The sequence below is a fragment of the Podarcis melisellensis genome, assembly GCF_964234715.1.
Source record: "Podarcis melisellensis genome assembly, chromosome: 3".
In the NCBI taxonomy this organism is placed as follows: domain Eukaryota; kingdom Metazoa; phylum Chordata; class Lepidosauria; order Squamata; family Lacertidae; genus Podarcis; species Podarcis melisellensis.
The window spans coordinates 45,554,747-45,576,126 of record NC_138530.1 but is presented as its reverse complement, the minus strand read 5'-3'; the positions used below and the strand labels follow the sequence as shown (position 1 = coordinate 45,576,126).

General features: G+C 42.0%; 1 protein-coding gene across 1 annotated transcript in view; it reads right to left on the bottom strand.

The window, feature by feature from the left end:
- Positions 1-694: 694 nt before the first annotated feature.
- HEATR1 (HEAT repeat containing 1) overlaps positions 695-21,380 on the bottom strand; it is a 34,754-nt gene continuing 14,068 nt past the window's right edge. Inside the window, exons 17-45 of the mRNA XM_081906743.1 lie at positions 20,927-21,124; positions 20,188-20,359; positions 19,851-19,996; positions 19,383-19,575; positions 18,763-18,935; positions 17,555-17,722; positions 16,270-16,509; positions 15,912-16,043; positions 15,147-15,253; positions 14,072-14,215; positions 13,657-13,772; positions 13,332-13,453; positions 11,993-12,121; positions 10,788-11,021; positions 10,242-10,368; positions 9,608-9,774; positions 8,701-8,747; positions 8,078-8,201; positions 7,697-7,837; positions 7,078-7,373; positions 6,535-6,685; positions 6,265-6,423; positions 5,569-5,703; positions 4,962-5,066; positions 4,691-4,859; positions 3,584-3,744; positions 2,097-2,255; positions 1,518-1,626; positions 695-929 (exon numbers count right to left, since the gene is read on the bottom strand). Of these exons, the coding sequence (XP_081762869.1) occupies positions 841-929; positions 1,518-1,626; positions 2,097-2,255; positions 3,584-3,744; positions 4,691-4,859; positions 4,962-5,066; positions 5,569-5,703; positions 6,265-6,423; positions 6,535-6,685; positions 7,078-7,373; positions 7,697-7,837; positions 8,078-8,201; positions 8,701-8,747; positions 9,608-9,774; positions 10,242-10,368; positions 10,788-11,021; positions 11,993-12,121; positions 13,332-13,453; positions 13,657-13,772; positions 14,072-14,215; positions 15,147-15,253; positions 15,912-16,043; positions 16,270-16,509; positions 17,555-17,722; positions 18,763-18,935; positions 19,383-19,575; positions 19,851-19,996; positions 20,188-20,359; positions 20,927-21,124 (4,413 nt within the window). The 3' untranslated portion in view covers positions 695-840. The remainder of the gene's footprint in view (positions 930-1,517; positions 1,627-2,096; positions 2,256-3,583; positions 3,745-4,690; positions 4,860-4,961; positions 5,067-5,568; positions 5,704-6,264; positions 6,424-6,534; positions 6,686-7,077; positions 7,374-7,696; positions 7,838-8,077; positions 8,202-8,700; positions 8,748-9,607; positions 9,775-10,241; positions 10,369-10,787; positions 11,022-11,992; positions 12,122-13,331; positions 13,454-13,656; positions 13,773-14,071; positions 14,216-15,146; positions 15,254-15,911; positions 16,044-16,269; positions 16,510-17,554; positions 17,723-18,762; positions 18,936-19,382; positions 19,576-19,850; positions 19,997-20,187; positions 20,360-20,926; positions 21,125-21,380) is intronic.

Genomic DNA, 21,380 nt, shown 5'->3' with positions numbered 1-21,380 from the left:
TAAAATGGAGAAATTCCTATTTTGTTGTACCAGATAAGTGTTTGGGGTTTAGGGCTAGGGATTAGAGACAAAGGGTCCATTTTTCTCTCTCAGCTGAATAGCTCTGAAGGGTGCAGAATTAAAATTTTTCTTCTGTGAAGCTGAGTAGAGAAAATTAAAGAATTTTGGAATTCATGGTATTATCTTTTTAAAAAATGAACTATAATGACCTGCTGCAGTGGCAGAGAAACTGTGGCCCTCCCAGCTGTTGTTGGACTTCATCTCAAGGCAGCATGGCCAATAGGAATGAGGAGGTATAATCAAACAAGTGGAGGCCCATGCATGCCCCTTCCCTGGTCTACCTGAAACCTTTTATTTAACAATGCCACCAGCAGAGATTAGGTCACAGAGAGATAAGTAGTGAGTGAAGTTTCCTCTTCAGCTCCACCAAGTTGGCAGAAGATTTTATTTAAACAGCTAGGCCAGGACAGTGTTAGTTTCCTCCTAGGGGTTGAGGCAAGAGCTAGATTTACTGCAGAATTTAGATGAAGTATCAGCTGTCACAGCTGCCTGTCAGCAGTAGGATGTGATGCAGAAGAGTTTTTGCTTCAGGCACAAAGTTGGGTGATGTGTTTTTACCTCACACTTTCGTAATGTGAAGAACGCATCCACTTTACGCAAGCCAGAGAAAGGATAAATGCCAAGTGTCCAACCGTTTATAAATGAATGTTTTTTAATATCACAATTCAGAGTGGGGAAAAATGTATACAATTAAAATTCTTGTTTAACATTAAAAAAATGTTCACCGTTTATGTTTAAATATTATTGAGAATGATGAAAAGAAAAAGACCATGGATAGTCTTAGAAGTAACTCTGCAGTGGTTCTCCAAGAATGACCTCAAGCTGCTGAATTGTCTTCTGGCACTGGTGTTCCACTTCTTCACATTCATCTGGGGAGGGGGGGGGACAGACAAACAACATCATAGTAACTAAGAAGTCACTGGCAAAAAGGAACTCAATAGTTTCATCCACTGTGAAACATTTAAACAGGAGTAAGCAGCTATCTCTGGCACTCCCAAGTGCTGTTGGATTGCTACTCCTATCATTCCTGACCAATGGTTGGGGCAGATGGGAATTGGGAGCCATTAACTTCCCTCCCCAATGAAAGAGGCTCTGGAAGCCTGTTAAGGGTGTGCTTAATTTATGCAACTGCAGCTGGCCAGTTGCCAAGCGCATAAAGTTTTCATCATTTAAGTTAAATGTGCACAAGTTGACGAATGCTAAGCCCATGGATTGCAGTTCATTTCTTCCTAGCACTAGTGGGGAGAAGGCAAACAGGCCATCAAGTCACGGCACAAACCACTGTGGAAGTGCTTGTGGAACCTCAATGTGCAAACAGACTTGAGCATTTTCTATTAGGGCATATGGACTATCCTGAACCCCACTGAGGAAGGGTGCGAAAAGTGCAGCAACGGCTTCATTTAAAGTAGACTCCGAAGTAGAAATTCTCACAGTGACAATAATATATGCTACATTACCTTCCATAAGCTCTGCCAAGAAAGGAATAGACTCGGGAAGTAGCACCATGTAGTTTTCTCTTATTTTTTGTGCAAGTTCTAGCAAAGTTAACAAGGCAGCAAATCGAACCTAAAGGAAAAAGAGAGCAGCCAGTAGTATCACAGTGGGGCATGTTAGTGCATTCGAACACCAAACTTCTCAAGAGGAAATGCTAAGCATAACAAGTTTCTGTGCACAAATTCAGAATCACAGCTTTGCTGAAGTTATCATCCACCAGTCTGCTCCCTTACTTTAGTCACATGTTTTAGTAAATGTGTCCCACTGGCAGTTCAAGTTAAACCTACAAAGTTGTATCTAATGGTTGTGCAAGAAGCAGCAGAAAGCAGTTTGCAATAGCAATACTTCCCTCTACGTGCACTTGAATTAAGTCTTCCACATGAAAAGCCTCTATAGACTGTAAACTGTTGCAATGGTGCTGCAGTGCAGACAGGGAACTGTCCGAAATCAGATTACATAACCACTGACAGTCATCTGCCTTCTTAGTCACATCAGGGTGACTTAAATGGGATATTATTTTATGACCCAACTCCGCCACATACCTTGGGTGATGCATGCCTCATCTTCAGCAAAATCTGATAGTTCAGTGGCTTCCACAAAGAGTCATCTGCCATTGCAACTGCAAACTGAGCTATGCATGGGATCAAATGAGTTGTCACTCTCTCCTGGAACCTCTCTTCTCCCCCAAGCATATTTTCCAGCTATTTAGAGAAAACAAATCACATGCACATGAAAGTGAAATAATTTATTTCCTTTTTTATTTCAGACAGTTACAATATTGTGATAGCTAGCTTCCCTAGATTACTTGCCAGTCACCTACAGTTTCTAGAATCCTTTGACACCTCTTCCTTGAAAACTGTCAACTAATGCACCACCCCGGCTGCATTTAATAGGAAGAAAAAAATGGTACTAAGCAAGAACACTGTCATGGATTGGTTGAACACAGAGGAATGGTAGGAGGGAAAAGCTGGGGAACCCCCAAGGGAAGAGGGCTCAGAGCCGGGGGGGAGTGGTGGTTGGACAACAATGAGTGGACAGAGGGAGAGGACTGGGAAGAGGAGGTGTCAGAAACTGAAGGGGTGATGGCTTAGTGAGCTGGGAGAGTTTGTGGCAGAATCAGAGGCAGAAGCTGAAGTAGGAGAGTGGGATGGGGGAGGCTAAGAGGCAGAGATGAGTCCAGTTGGTGAAAAGGCACAGACTGCTGCCGTAATCAGAACCAGAAGAGGCATGAAAAGGGTGCAGAAAAGTTTGGCTGCACACAGGCATAGTCTCTGATTGCTTAGACAAAGCTCTGGTGAGGAGGTGGGGACTTTCAGTCTCGGCAACTTATGTTCATGGAGGAAGACTACTGGGAATGAGTTGCTCTGCTCATTACACATGACACTCAACCAAGTCTGTGGAGGTTGTGTTTTTGATAATAAAGAGTTAACTCCATCTCTGAACTGTGTGATTAGGTAAAGGGACCCCTGACCATTAGGTCCAGTCGTGGCCAACTCTGGGGTTACGGCGCTCATCTCGCTTTATTGGCCGAGGGAGCCGGCGTACAGCTTCCGGGTCATGTGGCCAGCATGACTAAGCCGCTTCTGGCGAACCAGAGCAGCGCACGGAAATGCCGTTTACCTTCCCTACTTATCTACTTGCACTTTGACGTGCTTTCAAACTGCTAGGTTGGCAGGAGCAGGGACCGAACAATGGGAGCTCACCCCGTCGCGGGGATTCAAACCGCTGACCTTCTGATCGGCAAGTCCTAGGCTCTGTGGTTTAACCCACAGCACCACCCGCATCCCTGTGTGATTACTGACCGGCGAATTCCTGTGATGGATGCTATGGGCATGGCTTAAATTTGGTATAGTGCTTTGACAACAATGGAAAATTATGAAGCAGCCAAGGTTCCCCCTCCCCCATGTCCATACGTCTGTTAGTTGAACAATAATGAAATGTATGATGTATAAAAGGGAAGACATTTAAAGGTACCCAACAAAAATGTCTGCAGTGCCCAACAGTTAAGCGAAAATATGTTTATCAATACCTGATTGACCAAAGGCATCATCAATGTTTCTGCTCTCTCTTTGCTCACAAAATGATGGGAATCAAAGAGGAAGATTTTGTGGAGACAATCAAGGATGAACTGTAGCAATAAACAGCTCTTTTCAGTGTTGTTCTCAGAGTCAAAGAAAGCTTCCTCTGCATCTGCAAAAAATAACAAGAGACCGAAATGAGGCACCATTGGCATTGCTTAACTACCAAAGTAACACTTGCAGTGGCTACAATTTACACAAGCCTCATTAGGAGAACATCACATGACATTAGCTGTATGGGCAGGCCAAGGTTAAAACTGCTTATTTATTCACTATATAGATATAAGCAACATCCAGCCTCTGATGACTGGTTATGGCAAAACTATTGTGACCCGCAGTGCGTGATACAGTGTGCCAGTGTTGTAGCTGGCTTCTAGTATATTATCCAGTGCATCAAGTTCCTGGTAATTACAACAGTAATTTAGAAAAAGCACACTTCTCAGGTTGCCATGGGACAGGAGACATCTACTTAGAGGGACAGTATCCTCTGATTCAACCACGGCAGGTAGATATGATTTTAATGTGCTTTCCCTCTTCTTTCTGCCTTTGCTCAAAGCAGATGTGGTCTTCTCTTCCTTTTGAGCATAAACATTACTTTCAAAAATGCACACGTTTCTAGAGCTTAAGGCTAGCTTTAGAGAGCAAGGTCTCCTAAAGACTCAGTAGGTTGGGGAATGGCTAGGAAAGGAATATTATTTCAATTCTGCACAGCTTCCTATCTGTCCCTACAGATCCTAGTCCTAAGTAATATTTTTCTAGACTATTTGGCAATATCTCATGAGTTTCATTCCAGTAATATAGTATATGAAAATTACGACAAGGTGTTTAAAATGGAAGTGGCACTGCCAAATACAAGGCCGATCATCTAACACTTGCATAGCTTTTGTAATTCCAGTGATGTATTCTGCTTCAATAATTTAGACTTTCCAGGCTGGTTTTCGACTTGCAAAAAACTACTGAGTGTGAGTGCAGCAAAAAAAAGAAGAAGAGAGAAATACAAAAACGAATTAAAATGAGCAGTATTTTATTTACTGCATTCCAGAGTGTCTTCTTCCTACCTGTTTGGGAAGTATTGATCTGGTTCAGTGTGTCCGCAAATGGCTTCACTAAATGGCCAGCAAAGAGAGTGAAGAGTCCTTTTAGCTGCTCGGCAATGCAATCTGCCAGTCGGCAGAAAGTCAGCTGCCTCTCCCGAGAGGCTCCCTCCGTTTTGGCCCAGTCAAAGAGCTGAAACAGAGAGAGGAATTTTAGTCTCTGTATAATAATAAAAATAATAATAGCCTGGGCGGCTTATAAATGGCTAAGACAGAAACAGGACAGAACACCCACCTTGAAGAAGAATGGTCTAAAAGACATTTCAGAAAGCTTCATAACCATGCTGATTAAGCACTTAATAATATGAGCCTCCGTCTTCCCAATGTTCTCCAGGTCATCCTAGATGAAAACCGACAGTACCAATCAACACTACAATACTCAATTAATAGTCTATTGGTGAGATACAACGTAGTGAGTGTGGGCTACCAATCTTTTCTCTGCTCCCCACCCCCAAAAAATTACCAAATCTTTACTAGAGAGTTGCAGGCCCCTCAGGATCAGCTCAGGAGGCTGGAAGGGACAGCAAGGCCTGTTGCTTAAGTGAATTTCCATTGTGCAAGCAGACTGCCACAACTGGATCTCATCTTGTGTCTTTACTATACTTAATATTAAGTACACACTTTAAAAAAAACAACCCAATAGCAATAATTGGCCAATATGTGACCATCTCTAAAAATGGAGAATCAGTGGGTGCAATCCTGCACACAGTTGGGCTTTAATTAGTGAGTTACTCAGCCTGGGTGCAGAACTGTGGCCAGAGCAATCAAAAAATAAGCTGAATACTATGTAATGGGCAATTATTATAGTTTTGCATGTTCCCCAAAGACCTTCCATACACCACCTGAGAATGCTCAGCTCTGAAGTCCAAGGCCTTCAAGAAAAATGCTGTTAGCTCAGACTGATGGGCAGCAAGCGAGTCTTTTTCTAGAATTACGATATGCTCCTTCAGAATATCCATAAGTGCACCTAGATTGTTCTAGAAAACAAAACAAGACCAAGTATATGATAGACATATATTTAAATCAGAACAAAACCTATTTTCTAAGATAATAGAAACAAACAAACATGGAAAAGGCATTTTCTTTCCGGAACATGGTTTCATCAGTATAGGAGCATTCAGTATGAAAATGTTAGAACCAGAGGCTTCTTAGGTGACTAGCAATTATGAAATGTTTGCCCTTATTTAAGATAATGGTGGTCCATCTGCTTTCATAGTCCTTTAAGTTGGCATTTAAAAACAACAACCAGGAACCACTTGCCAAATATGAGAGAGTGTTAGAGCACAAGTGAAATATATAAATTACAGCTAGAGCCTCTGGAAAGTAAGGCCAGATCTTTGCAGATAGAAATCCTCCTCCTTGGTTTCAAAACTGCACTATAAAACAGTTTTTTTGGGTTAATATAAAATATGTCTATGTTTGTAAGTTTTATGTTGTGAACTGCCCTGAGATCTACGGATTAAGGGACATACAAATTTAATAAATCATCATCATCATCATCATCATCTACTTAAGTGAAGAAGCAGTACACATCTAACCTTAGAAACAATTGCAATTTCATCATAACATTTCGTAACTGCTGGCAGAAGGACTCTCGGTGGAAGTGTCGTTGCCAGGGTGTTTTTCAGAGACGTCACACGTAGATTAACAGGAGATGAAGGGCCCATTTCAATGGCAATTCTTTCCAAACGGACCACCTAAAAGGCAGCAAATGTGCAGATCTAATTAGCTGCCAGAGAAGCAGCACAGATGATGTTGCTTGAGCAGTTCATAATTAATCATAAACTGAAGAAAGACATAAGACCCACCTGCAGCAAAATATCCTGGAGATACGGACTGAGAAAGCATGGCAAGGTTTCTACAACCTTCAATAGAGCCGTCACTGAGCTAAGCAAGTAAATTTCACTGGCAACCAACTCCTTTTTGTGTTTTAGTATTTTCAGCAATGCTGGCATTAGCCTGTAAGTAACATATAGAGAAGATTAATTCACTTATTTCCAAACAGGTTGCTCTCCTGAAAAAAATTCACGATCTTTCTAGTTTTCAACTCAAATATATTTCTCCACAGGTTGTTTTAAAAGCAGAGTTATTCAACTTTGGGTTCCCAGATGTTGACAGACTGTAGTTACTAAATTTTGTCCCCAAGTCAAATTGTACTTCAGTCATCCCTATCTGTCATTATTCTCAGCTTTTAAGCTCAAGTATCTGCAATATGAGCATAAAATTCCATGGCCTACCTTGCAGAGCTCCTTCAAATATTAATGAAACAATGGACATAATATGCTTTGAATATTCTAAAGTCCTACATAAACACTAGATGCATTATTTACTGTACAAGTTCAAAGTGCTACCTTGGTAGGTGAGGTATGGCCTGTGCTTTAAGCACACAGGTGACCTCAGCTGCGCAGAGCAAAGCACTTCCTGCAAGGTTTCTTTCTTTCCTTTCTGAAGAAATCACATCGATGGCGGTTTTCAGCACAGGCACAAATGGCTCGTGCCTTTCTGGGCCGAAACATTTGCACAGCAGCTTCAGGCTGAACAACGCCGTCTGCCTGTTGATCGCCTGCTCTGGCTCCCCGCTGGCCTCACTTGTATCATGCCGCACAACTGCAAGGAGATGGGGAACCAATTCTAACAGCAACTCAACCTGAAAAACAGAATTAGGCAGACAAATCAACTTTGACTAGGATTTCAGTGCCAAGTAAGGTATCATTGCTCCAAAGGCACAAATAAAGGGTGGACTGGCAATGTAAACATCCCATTTTCAAAGCCGAACACGAAGTCACGCTAAGCATAAACGTATTTTTCTTTCCCTTACAAGGCCTGTGAAATGCTTTTCTAAGAATCCTTGACCCTCTTCCCCTTTGTGCCATTTTTAAAAGCACATGGGTAGGGAAGGGATTTGGTTATTTGAGACAGCAAATTCCCATGGTAAGAGGGAAAAGAATCAGTGAGAAGAATGGGGGTTACTTGTGATTGCTGCCACTGTGTGCGTTGTTGCAGCTTATTGTTCAAGAGGTCCATGGCTTTACGTCTCACAGAAGGCAGCGGGTTGGCCATCAGGCCTTGGATGACGGGGATGAAGGTTTCCGTTGGCATCAAGGCATTGACCTGGAAAGAAAGTAGCAGTGAAATGTACCATGCCAAAAAAAGGGAAGTTCCCACAGGTGTCGGGACTGCTTTCATTATGGAAAAAAACTAGGAAAAACAGGGTTCCTCCTTACTTTTTAAGTGTTGAAGAACCAGCCCCCTGAGATCAACAGATGAATCAGATAGGCACGCAGTGTGATGATGTTTGCTTGGTTTGCATGACAGCTCACATCAGCATCACTGTCAACCAAAGAAACCTACCTTATCCAGTACATCATAGGACTTATTGAGCAGAGCCCTCCAGAATTTTGCTGTTTGCGTGTCGGCATTTTTTTCCACTGATTGTGCCACAGCATTGATGTAGCAAAGAACTTCTTCCAACAATCTGGATAAACAACAACAGTGACCACCATGAGCAAATGCAATCTCTCCATTTGGAGGAAGGAAATTCAGCTGGGGCTTTTGCTGTTTCAGCTCCCCTTATAGGAGAAAGGCAACAGAACTGAATTATGGTGGTTAATTATATATATTATGAAAACCAAAGGACAATCACAGCATTTATTTTTTTTAAGCTTCCAGTCCTTCATGGCCAAAGAGAAAAAGTTGAACACCATGCTAACAGTTTTTTAAAATGTACTCATTACACAACATTAAAAATAAAATTTCCATATTTATTCTTCTCCTAACTGTGGCACAAAATTCATTCCATGTTCCATTACCCAACCAACTACAGTTTCAGGTCATTTAGTAGATACATATATGGGCCTGGAAAAGGAGATAGAGATAGTAACGTTAACTGTATCACAGTCAAAAACTCACTTAAGAGTTGCCTACTTTTATACATCTGTGGTTATATTTGCACCCAAAGGGAAAACAAAATGTACCTTTGCTCAAAGACCTTTAACTCCTCAGCGTCTTCACATTCAACCACCTAGGTGATAAAGAAGGGAGGAAAATTATCAACATGCTAGTGGAAATAAAACAGATCTGCTGCACAAGCCATTATAATGTACAGATGATAAAATCAGAGAGGAAGACCACTGGGCCAGAATCAATGAATGAGTCTTGCTAGCAGAAACCTGTGCAAGGATGTCTCTTCTCTGCACGCTCCCCAAATTGGTCAGGGTGTGTGTCGGCAGAACCTCCAGAGAGCTTGTGGCGGGGGGGGGGGGGGAGAAGGGGAATTGTTCCATGTAGCAAGCTGAAATGCAATGGAACAACTGCCATAGTGTTACATTGAATTCTTCCCCACAGTATGTGCCTTGCTTGGGTTCTTGACCTCCCTTCCCAAGATACCCAGCCAGAAACCCTCTTATTGTAACCAGTCCTTAGGTAAAGGTAAAGATAAAGGGACCCCTGACCATTAGGTCCAGTCGTGACCGACTCTGGGGTTGCGGCGCTCATCTCGCTTTATTGGCCGAGGGAGCTGGCGTACAGTCATGTGGCCAGCATGACTAAGCCGCTTCTGGTGAACCAGAGCAGCGAACGGAAACGCCATTTACCTTCCCGCCAGAGCGGTACCCATTTATCTACTTGCACTTTGATGTGCTTTCGAACTGCTAGGTGGGCAGTCCTTGCTTACAGCCAAGTAAGGAATAACTACTGAATTTATTTTGTGCACAATGTCCAAGGTACACTTCCAGTTCCTACTAGCAAATGCTGAATTTGAAGCTGCAGTCAAGAGGGGGAAAACATTTCTGTGAGTTTTACAGAAAATGATATTGATTACATGCAAATCCACAACTGGAAAGGGAACCACAGAAAGCCCTTCGAAAGTTCTGCGTGCCTTACCATTTTCACAAAACTTTGTGAAGCCAGGAGCTGTGACATGAAGGAGATGGACAGGAATTTGAAGTGCCTTAGCTGTTTGCCAGAGTGAGACTCCACATCAAAGAGCTCTGTTTCCTGCCTCTGTGGTTTTTTCTTGGGGAGCCTCGATTTCTTTTGCCCAGGGTCCTCTGTAAACGTATCCAGCAAATAACATTGATTTTCCAAAGCAAGAAAATGAGTTTTAACATCCCTATAAATTCTAGATTAAAAGATCTCACTAGGAGGCAGGGCATAGAGTCTTACATTTTTTTTTTGGGGGGGGGAGATGTACAACCTGAAAAGCTGTTTGTAATATGAATTAATTCTGACAATTGAGATACACATGTTTTATTTGCTTAACTCTTATCTGGGTGCACACTGGGACGGTGAGGGTTCTTTGCAAAGTACAGGGTGGTGGCGGCAGTATAAGCAGACAGGGCTTTGGATGTGGTGGACAACAGAGTCAATCTCACCACTCCATAGGACTGTGCTGTGAGTTTATGATTATGAACAGTGTCAGTAGGAATACTTGCATCTGGTTTCAATCCAATGGTTCTGCCCAACTGGACTGTATTTAGGCAAGAAGCATGGAAGGTGCCCCCCCCCCTGCAATTACCTTCTTTGTTCTCTGGCAGCTTTGTTAAATAGCCCAGGACTTTCATCAAACTCTGTAACTGTTGGATTACGCTAAATTCGCAGCATACGGAAATCCAGAATTCCGTATCAGTCTCCAAAACAGCATCCTGTATAAGTAAGAAGATTTTGGGTAGGAGATGATTAGTAAGAGAGAAACTTGCATTATTTCAAAAAAGGAATTAGCCACCCACAACACACTTTCCCTAAAAAACCCCCAAACAGTATGTACTACACAAAAACATAACCCTTCTACAATAATCATGTCAGCAAAAGCATCAATAGCATATCAACAAAACTGGCTGATAATCCCCCCCCCCCCCCAAGTTCTGAAGGCCTGTTCTGAACAGCAGAATTGCACAATGTCTAAAAGAAATCAGGGCTGACCTCCTACCAGATTTCTGTTGGCAAGGAGTTCCACAGGAAAGAGACTGTCATACTAAAGGCTCGGCACAAGGGGCCACCAGTATCACCCCTTCAGACGATCAAGGTTTTAAACAAAGAATGTGCAACAGAAGACACCTCTTACCTTCTCCCCATTGGCTACTGCAGCCACAGATTTTGTCACATGCTGTTCGAACAACAACACGAGAAGAATCCAGAGAAACCGCTCCCCTCCCAAAGTGCTTATCAGCTGCTCTAGGATTGGGAGGCGCCGATGCTCAGGCACATGAGGCAAAGCATCCACAAACACACGGATTATTTTAACAACCACCCCTTCCACATTCCCTGGAGTTTCTGAAGAACCGCCATCCTCCTCGGCCTACAAAGGAAACATTTAAAGAATTAACATGTTGTACATTCCATCTGCAACCTGAACGGCATTTTGCTGTAGGTCATAAAAAAACCAGGCCTCCCCAAACACAAAGGAAAACCCCAAGTTGCAATTGCAGCAGGAATACTTCAATATATGTTCATGTTCAAAAAGACTTGGAGTAGGGGTTATTCATTTTAAAAAGGCATCAGTGCACTTGTGTGTGCTAATGGTGAGTCCTGGAGGCAAGAAGCCAGTAGGAGAAGGGAAATCAGGCCTGATCCAAGACTCGAGAGAACAGTATAACTTGTTGAATACTCAGGTGCACTTGATTGTACGGGCGTAGCCAACTTGGTCTTGCCCTCCAGATCAGTTGGACTACAATTCCCATCATCCCTGACCACTCACAACACCCACAGGGCACCACATTGACTCCCCCTAATGTTTATCTTGCACCGGGAAAATACAGAACCTTCAGATAGGACTTGCAGGGCATAAGGCTCAGTACAATTTCAAGCCAGAAGATGGTTTTCTAGTAACAGTTATTTTTTGAGTTCCACTTTTGCAAGATATTTGGATTAGGTTAGACTAGGTAGCCACTTAAAGACAAAGAGTGAACCACTGGAAAGAAAGTTCTAATATGAACACTGCAATGTATTGTTTTCCTGAAGTTACTTGCCCTGTGCTATTTAACCACCACTATCCTTTTTATCAAGAATAATCTACCCTCTGGCTGCACAGTTCCTCCATTCTTGTACCATGTCCAATAATTGCACCATGTAAAATTTTATTCTGGGTTGACTACCATAGAAAACTTGAACACGAAAAGTACATTCAGCACCATATGTTTTTTACTGATTCTATCGAAAATGGGTCTCTATCAAATATGGAAAACTGCACTAAATTTTAATGGAAAGTTAGCCAGCTAGGTATTTCTTAAGGTATTTCAGTGACCCATTCCCAGATTTGAATTAGCTCACCTGTATAAGAGCAGGAATGACCATCTTCACTGTCTTATTAATCACTTGGAAACTGTAAGCATCATCCAGTCGCATGACATTTGCCCCCATGAAGGTAAAAATGGGCATGATGTTGTGCAGCACTTTACCCTGGAGAAGAGAAATCAGTCACTCACACAACACATTATAATTCCCCCCCCCCCAAGTATTCAGTCCTGCAATGCACTTTTGTTTTGCAGTTAAAAATGGTGGGAATCTTAGGTGAGAGAGACACGCAGTGGAAGTTGCTCCTGGCACCAGTCACCACATGAAAGGAGAGAAAGGTTTGGATAGTTTACTGTTGCAGAAGATAAGGCTAAGTAAACCAATTATGGATGTAGCCATATACAGTTTGTGGGCTTTCGCAGATGCAAGTACAAAGTATCAGTTGCTCCAGACAAACCCCAGCAACTCAAGACATAACAAGAAACAGACTCCAACTCACAGCAACAAACACTACTGAGCTGACATACATTAATCACAGATATAGTCAGGGCACTAGGCTATTTACCATAGCAACTAGACCAACTGACCTTGCACCTGCGATTAGCTCATCCATGGGGTGATTTATGCTCATGAAGGAAATTAACCCCTTCTCATGACCAGTTACTCCTTCCTTTCTACTGAAAAATTAAGTGAGTGATTCCAAATGGCTTTATGAGAACTGGCCATCTTTTCCTACATTTGCACAACCCATCACAGCAAGCCAGTGAACCTATCTTGGCAGCAAAAGTTTCTGCATTTCTTTTTTTTAAAAAACCATAGGTCCTGCTGGGTAAACATAGAAATATGTGGCATAGAGATGGGCCCTCCCGTCTACCAATACAAGGCTTGCTGAGTTTCTTGCTGATGTGAGAGGAGGACAGCATTTCTTATGAAGCAGAAGAAAGCAAAAGTAGCTCTTCAACACTGCATCGTTAGGAGGCAAGAGCCATTCAGAACAGAGAAGTGACAAGTCTGTGTCCAGAAACAAAAACAATGGTTCTGGGAGAATTCAGGGATTGATGGAGTACGGGGGTAGAGGAAAGTGAGGTTTGGGGAGGTCAGAGTGGTCCAAATAAGGCTGTGACAATGATGTCAGATTTGAAGGAGGCAACTTGAAAAGCAAAAATGGGAAGCTGTTTCAAGCATAGGAATGGCTCAGGAAAGAGATAAGATTTAGAATCAATGCACAGAGGAACACCAGAAGATTATCTCTTTAAAAAAAAAAAAAAAAAGGAGTGGAGGGGTGAATATTGCTTCTTCTTAGAAACCAATTTCAATTCCATTCCCCGATAACAGCCATGAGGAGGAGGAGGAAAAAGGCAGAGCCTGTACTCACAGGAAACATTCCTGCAGCTGCACCCAGCAAGAGCAAAGCATGGTGATGGGTCTGAGGCATCTCTGAAACCCGGATGCACTGGACGACCAGCTCGACATTGAACTTCTCTTCATCAAGGATACCTCGAAAAGCAAAGCAAAGACTGAAAGCACAGCCAGGCTTAATTCAATTTTAGAAACAAGCCTTGTTATACTTATATTCACATGCCAATATATGATGTTTTCATACTAACCACTTTTTTATTTTTTTAAGGCATAAGTGTATATAAAGCTTGGGGCAAGCTTTCATACATGGGATCCAAAACTAAACGTCTTTTTTTCTTTACCTGCTTTTATCCTGGTACCATCTGGGGACAGTTTCTGGCAAATGTTCAACAGACCACCAAGTACTAGCTGCTTCGTGTATTCCAGATTTTCATGTTCTGCAGAAGGTTCCAGGCATCTGGTAATTCAGAAAGACAGTTAAAAAGCAATGCTGGAGAAAAACCGTCTTCATAGGGTAGCAATCAGAAGGTGGCTATTTGGCAACCGCTGAGTCACCAGGTACATATATACTGGTTTGGGACACACCCATGACAGGGGGCAGGGTAGAGAATCTCCATCAGGTCCCTTTATTTTTCTGACCAGTCTCCACAGGGGGGTGGCATGTGGGGATGCTCTGGTGCTATGAGGCCCTCTCATGTAAGGGCTGGATGGTCCCCCATTATGGTTCTGCCACCCTCTAAAGTAAAACATCATTACCTAGCCAGCAAGCTGAAGAGAGTAGGTATCAGTGCTTGTGGGTGTTTGAGCTTCTTCTTGTGTTGCAGCAATTCCAGGATGAGCGTGACTCTGTGCCAGTTCATACTGCTTTCTTCTTGTCCACATTCCTGGTCCTGAACTTTTCTGAAGGATGGAGAAAAAGAAGAGATTTAATTCCATTTATAGAAGCTTATCCCATCAATTCTAAAAGGAACTGTTTCTCTGCATAAAAACCCATATAAAATACAATAATGGTCTATGAAGAACTAGCACACCAAAGCGAAACTTCATTCTAATTGAGACTGGACTGGATGCCTGCATGCATGATACAAAAGTGTTCACAGTATCTAAAAATTGTTAATCGGTCCTATTAGGTTGGGGACACTACAGTGAAGGTTCTGCCCAGATTCCCATCATTTATCACCTTACTAAATGAATCTTAAGTGAGCAATGTCAATAATCTCAAAAAGTAGATGGGTCACAAACGGAAAGAAAGGCAACTGGACAAAATTGCCGGTTAAATGTTACTTGATTCTCAAACAGAATGCGTTCTGGAAGTCCATTTGACTTCCAAAACATTTGGAAACCAAACCAAAGATTGGCTGCATAAATATCCCTGGATATATGTGCTATTTTTCAGTTTTAGGACTGTCCGACTTGCATGGAGTTAGCACCAGCTGCTTTGATGGGGCTATTTGGATAGGAGAGGCAAGACACAGAGCAGCCTCAGAATCAATGCAAGGACCACCTCAATGAGTAGAATTTTCATCAATCTTGGCCCAATGTCCTCAATCCTGCTGAGATTTGGGAGCCACCTACTGCCTGTTTCCAGAAACAAGAGAAGACATTTTTGTTCCGATGGGCTTTCCTCGCTAGATAAATGGATCATTGCCACGAGTGTCTATTTTGCTTTAGTTTAGCTGGTTTTTTGTTTGTTTTTTGCTGCTTTTACTGCACATTGCCTTGAGATAACTGTGTAGAAGGTGATTAATAAATTATTCTTAATATTAATCATGTTAATTCATGAATGCACACAGATTTGCAAATGGCTTTTTCGTGTTCTATTGCCTTGTACCTCTGCTGCTGCATCTTCTGCCTTCTTGTCTGGTGAACTGTAGCCACAGTCTTAGTTTTCGGTAAAGGTTCCAATTCCACACTAACTTGCTCAGCATCAACTGAAATCTAAACATTATACAAGAAAGAAATATTTGGAAGATTTTATAGAGACATGGTATCCCTTCATCACACACTCAACAGAACACAAAGTACAGTGGCATCCACTGGACTCACAGCTTTAGAATAATGTTCTCCTGTAAGACTTTGCATTTTGGGGAAGGGAGACAGGGAGGAAGGCACTTGTTATAGAGGTGGGGAATAAATTTTTATGTTCTTTTTGAAAATTAGTTAAAAGCATGTGTGTGTTTTTTAAAAAGGAAAAAAGATTTGCTCTTTGAGCACAACTCAAAGCCAACCAAAGAACTCCATACTTATATGGAAACAGCAACTTTGTTAAATACATTTATATTTATTTGCTTTGAAAGGAGAAACTGCTATGAAAAACTTCCCTGCAATATTATTTTTTGCTTTGCAATGACACATATGCACACACTCAAACATGCAAGACTGTTTCTGGACTATTGTTCTAATAACTGTTCCATGTTTTTAATCTCTTAATTTAGCACTCATGCATTAGTTAGTTTTCATGGAGCACCAAGTTGAGAGCAACGCAATATGCGATTTATACATTGTAAACACAATCATCCTATCATGACTGTATACAGACTAATTCCAAATAGCAAGAGGATACTCTCAACATCCCAAGAGATTAAGACCACCTTACCCCTTTAAAAACACTGCCGATGGTCTGTGCACAAAGTGGATTTTTGCAATTTAGCAGTAAATCAAACAAAACTCCCAATATCTTTTGTTGAACCTTCCCATCTGGCAATGCGGCAAAGAATGGTTTTGTAATCTAGAAATGACAAAAAGAAAATAATTTGTGTAAAAACATTCCTTTGTATTCATTTTGCTCACATCCTGAAAGAAAAGGATCAGTGCTATTCCCGCTTTACAGATGTGGGTACCTTTTGTTGGTAAATAAGGGCAGGTGAAGAGGAACTTTCCCGTTTTCAAAGGTTCAACATACTGAATTCCACCGGGAAGAACTACAGGGGACTCTCAATCGGCCCCTCTCTCACCTGCCCAAGAGCTCTAATCTGGAAAGTCAATCCTTTGTAGACTTCCTGTGAGACGTGCAGAGCTTTGATGAACAAATCCAGACAGCGCTGATTTGTGCAAAGGAGGGTAGCCGAATGCTCATTGTACTTCCCAAGGATGAGATGCAGAAGAAGAGCTTCATCTTTTAACATCCCCTCCGATCCCTTAAGAGCTTTCTCCAATAATCGATCCAGGACAGGCAGCAGGTAAGAAAGCACCACCTGAAAGCAGAAAAGGTGTTCAAGATCAACTCTTTCTTTAACAAGCATTCAGAAATATATATTTTACATTCAAAGGGCACAGAGTCGTGCAACGGAAGTACCCAAAAGGCAAAATATTCAAAATATTTATGGGTCACCAACCCTTTTGGGTCCATGGAAACATCTTCAAAATGAAGAAACTGCCATGGACACCTTTTCACCCACCCCACTTAACCTATTATATTGGCTACAAAAGAATGTTTCTTTCAAGGCTTATTTCAGCAGGTGGAGGGGACCCTGTGGGTGTAAGAGGAGTCTCTGAGTTCACATATGGGTCCAGGGGTGCCACGCTGGTGACCCCAGATGTAGACTCCTAAGAGAAAAGTTCAGAAGAGGGTCAAGGTTGGTTGATCCCAAAGGAGTTACCCATGTGTTATTCCCTTGCTACATATGCTTCAGTTTGGCATATTTGGCAAACTGATGGAAAAATTAGAAGCACACGCACAGAGCCAAATTTCCATACTTTGGATTTTAATTTGCAATGTAAAGGGCACCTCCAAAGGAGCATCACAGTTTACACACAGTGATTTGAGGTAGTAATACAGCAGTTGCAGGAACAGACAGAACAAATCTTAGTCCCCCCCCCCCCCCAATATTTCTACATCTTAGTTTAGAATGCAAAATTTGCATTTACAGTCAAACCCTGGTTGTTGAATGCAATCCGTTCCGGAAGTCTGTTCAGCTCCCAAAACGTTCGACAACGGAGGTGCAGCTTCCGATTGGTTGCAAGAGCTTCCTGTACTCAAGTGGAAGCCGTGTTGGACATTCGGTTCCCGAAAGACATTCAAAAACTGGAGCATTTACTTCCGGGTTTTCGGCGAAAATGGAGCCATTTGGGAACCGAGGTTTGACTGTAGATGAAATGTGCACATCTAAATTGGCTTTGTGGAACAAAATAATCTAAGGCATGATTTAGTTTAGGAACAGCAAGGTCCCACTCCACAACAAAATGCTTCCAGATGGGCAAGCACATTTTCGAAAGCTTGACATAATGCGTTCCACACACCTGGCCGTTGACTTCATGAAGAATTTTCATCAGGTTCCTTGCAACGTATGAAGGACATTTGGTAGTTTGCACACACTTAAGTAATGCTTCCAGTGCTCCTGACAACTTCTGCTGCTGCGTCTTTTGCTTGTGTTGAGTTTGTTGTACTTCAAACAAATTATGAAGGCACTAAATAATAAAACAAAAGGGGAGGAAGGCATTCAGGAACTATTCAGCACAATAGCTGTATAATCAGTATCATCCAACACAGTTCTGAGTAGTCTGAACACCACCCCCTTGCCCCAAATTGGAATGTATGAGACCGGGAAGCACTTTTCCCAAGACCCCTTCACCATCAGATGCTACTGAGCAGATGGAATGGTGATAGAGAAGTATATTGTTGTAGCTGACAATGCTGCCACAGAGTAAGACTGCAAATGGGCTCACACCAGCGTTCAGTGAGTCATTATGTGTTTTCTGCCATCTGACCCTAGATGCCTACTTTGCCATTTCATCATCCTCAGTTCCTCAGGATACCAGTGAGCTGATCTGGGTCAGCAACTAGATGGAGCTCATTGGGGGCTCAGAGACCAGTGCCTCTGTAGGAATGCTGGATAAAAGCATTAAACTCCCCAAAGTCAGACACTACTCACATTACTTGGACAATCAAATCTTAGCTTCATAAGCTGAGACATGTACCATCTTTATGAACCCTCAATGCAATCCCTTTACTCCCACTTTACTCCTCCCTTCATGTGAGGAAGTGAGGAAGCTCCTGTTAACCATTGTTTCCACTTCTTAAGCACAAAGTGGAAGCCAACTTTAAACCATCACTTCTTATTCTAGCTGTTTGAAAGCCAATAACTGTAGTTTCCTATTTTGGATGCAACTGACCTATGGCTAGCTGCAGCTTCCTGGCTTGACTCTCATGGCAGAAGCAAGAGGCCCAAAGGTGGATGCAAAAAAACCTCACACGTCTCATCTTATTTGATCATTCAAATGTGGTTACTGTCATCTATAACCTTCTCTAACCAACTCAGGAAAAAGGATGGCTTTAGAGAGGAAGTTGGGTGGTGCCTCCTAGTCAAACCCTTGTCCAAGGTTTTCTTGAAAAACTTGTCTCCTCAAGATGGCAATATCATCCAGTGCCAGAATCACTGGGAGACAAACAAGTATGGAGAATGTCCGATTCAAAACAGGTAACACAGTATTTTGCCACCGAGACTTACCTGGTTTATGTAATTTTGGTCAGATATTATCTCCTCAGCTTTCTGCACTAAATTATGAATCATTTGATGAAATACAGATTCTTTTACTCCACTTAAGGAATGAAGGCAGTTTACAGCAGCTCTTCGTACTTCTCTCACAGGACTTCCCAAATTGATCAGCAAAGCTATGACCACTGGAAAGGGAGAAAAGGAAACAGTTAAAAAAAATGATGGTTAACAATTGTTAAAACAACAACAACAACAACAACAACAACTTGCTAACAAACTTTCCATGAGAAATCTCATTTATCTAGCCAATTGCTGCATTTCAGAAACATTCTACCCCCATCTTTCTGTGAGCATCCTGATGAACAGTTGTAAATAAATAGGCAAGTAACACAAGGGTGTTCCCTTTGTTCAGGATTTTAGAGTCAGCACATTTACTGAATTAAGTGCACAGTCTAGGTTTGCATGAAGGTCCTTGCAGATAATTGTCCTCCACAGACTAATTTACATCTCCTTGTCAATGCCCACCTTCCAGGTTCCCTCTGTTTCTATGTGCCATGTTTGTCCCCCTAAATCACCCACCTAACAGGGGAGGAAGTCTTGCAAAATATGACAAAAAGACCAGTGCACAGTACCTGGGGAATCTGCTGATGTCAGTTGTCTTTTCCTCTGCACAGACTGCGATGCAAGCATGGCGTGCCCGATGTACAAAGCCCGAGTCTGTTGCACGGCATCCATCACAACGTTCAGTTGATTTGAGAGGTTGTAACTGTACGTCCATAAGACTGAGAGGAATCTGAATTCACGATCTGGATTTTTCAAATGTACCTTCAAATTTAAAAAGGAAAGTCCTGAATGTGCACAGGTGTGCGCACGCACACAGAAACCCATCAGTCGTTTGTTGCTTTCTTCTGGTTTTGACCGGGCAAACACCTACATTTCATTTTACTGGAACTAACTTACAGTAAAACTTCGACCAAATGAGCATTTTAAATAAATGTATTAAAAGTGCATGAATTAGATTAAAACCAGGAAAAAGTTCTAAGATATGTGGATTTAAATCAGCTGGGAGGGTGTGGGTGGTGGAGGAAGGGACAAGGTACCTGAAACAGAAGTTTCATCATTGCACGAAAATGATCAGCATAGATTCCCTCACTAGCTCCACAGACCAGAATGTCAAAGAGCTCCAACAGCAGGTGTAAGTAGGTTTTGCTCGCTTCACTTAAAGTTTCAGGGTTCCACCACAACTCTGTATGAATGCACAGAAAAAGGGAGCAAAGACTGATCAGAACAGAACAAGGCTTTCTGCAGGCCACAAATCTAGCCCTGGTCACCATTCCACAATCCACATTCTTTAGAAAACGATGTGCAGTGATGCAATGAGCATAGCAATTACAACAGGACTTTTTTTAAAGTATCATTTTGCAACCGAAAAGTCACCTTTCAAACAGGAATCTGGAGGCAGCAGGCCTTGAATAAAGCTTCTGAGCCAAACGATGAGCAAGACAGAATCTTCTACATCCACAGCTTCTCCAGCATTTAACTTTTGTATATATGTTGTTAATGCCTCTAAGAGCAGGTCACTGTGACACGTGAAATCGCAGAGAAATGCCTGAAAATGAAAACACCGCTCTTTATATGTAGCGGTTCTCCCTCTGTCTTCATTTTTTTAAAAAAAGAGCAATGAATACCACAAACACCTGTCTTTAAATTCAGAAGCCCCAAATGAATGTTGCTAATTCAAAATAAACCTTGAGTTAATTATCCTAAAAACTTAAGAATGCATGTTTCCAATTCCACTGTGTGCTTCTCTCCCTGAACATGCAAACATCTGACTTTCAGGGAAGGACCTCGGTATGCTCCTCTAGCCTACAATTCCCCTTTTGATAGGCATAGGTCTTCCTTCTCACTGCCCAAGGAGCACCTTGCCAAAACCTGGTTGTTTTAGATTAGTTTCAAGCATCGTAACCGTACACCAGTGCAGGTTTAGAGCTGTACTGGAAAGAAAGCAAAAATCACTTCTGATTGAAAGCTGAAGTGATACAGGTAAGTCTTAATGAAGCTGCCTACTACTATGCAACAGATTTTAGAAGTATCTGCCACAGAACAAACATCCCTTCTGTTTCCTGCCTAATTCTCAGTTTCTTTCAGTCAAGTTTACAAACTCAGGAGTCCTCACCTCCGCATGGTAAGTGTCTTCAAATTTTTGTACTTTTCTCCTCAAAAGATAGAACACCTTCAAAGCCAGTGGCAAACGACACTCTTCTGCTTGCGATCTACTGCAGCAGGACTGGACGAGAACAGAGCTGATAATGTGAGCAGTTATCTTCTGTAGCCCTGAATGAGACTCCTCAGCAATACTGATGAGACCTTCCACCTTGAAAGGGAATGAAAACACAGGTGTGTATATATATATATATATATATATATATATATATATGTATGTAAGTAACATTAGTTCTTTAGAAAGAAGGTTGGCCAATATCTGTCATTTGGCTTCTCTGTGTATTTCCCCTATCCACATGCCATATACAGAACCTGGTTTTAACATATAAAATGAGCTACAGATGGGAAGGTGTTTTAAGAGCATAAAGAAGAGCCTGCTGGATCAGGCCAGTGTCCCATCTAGTCCA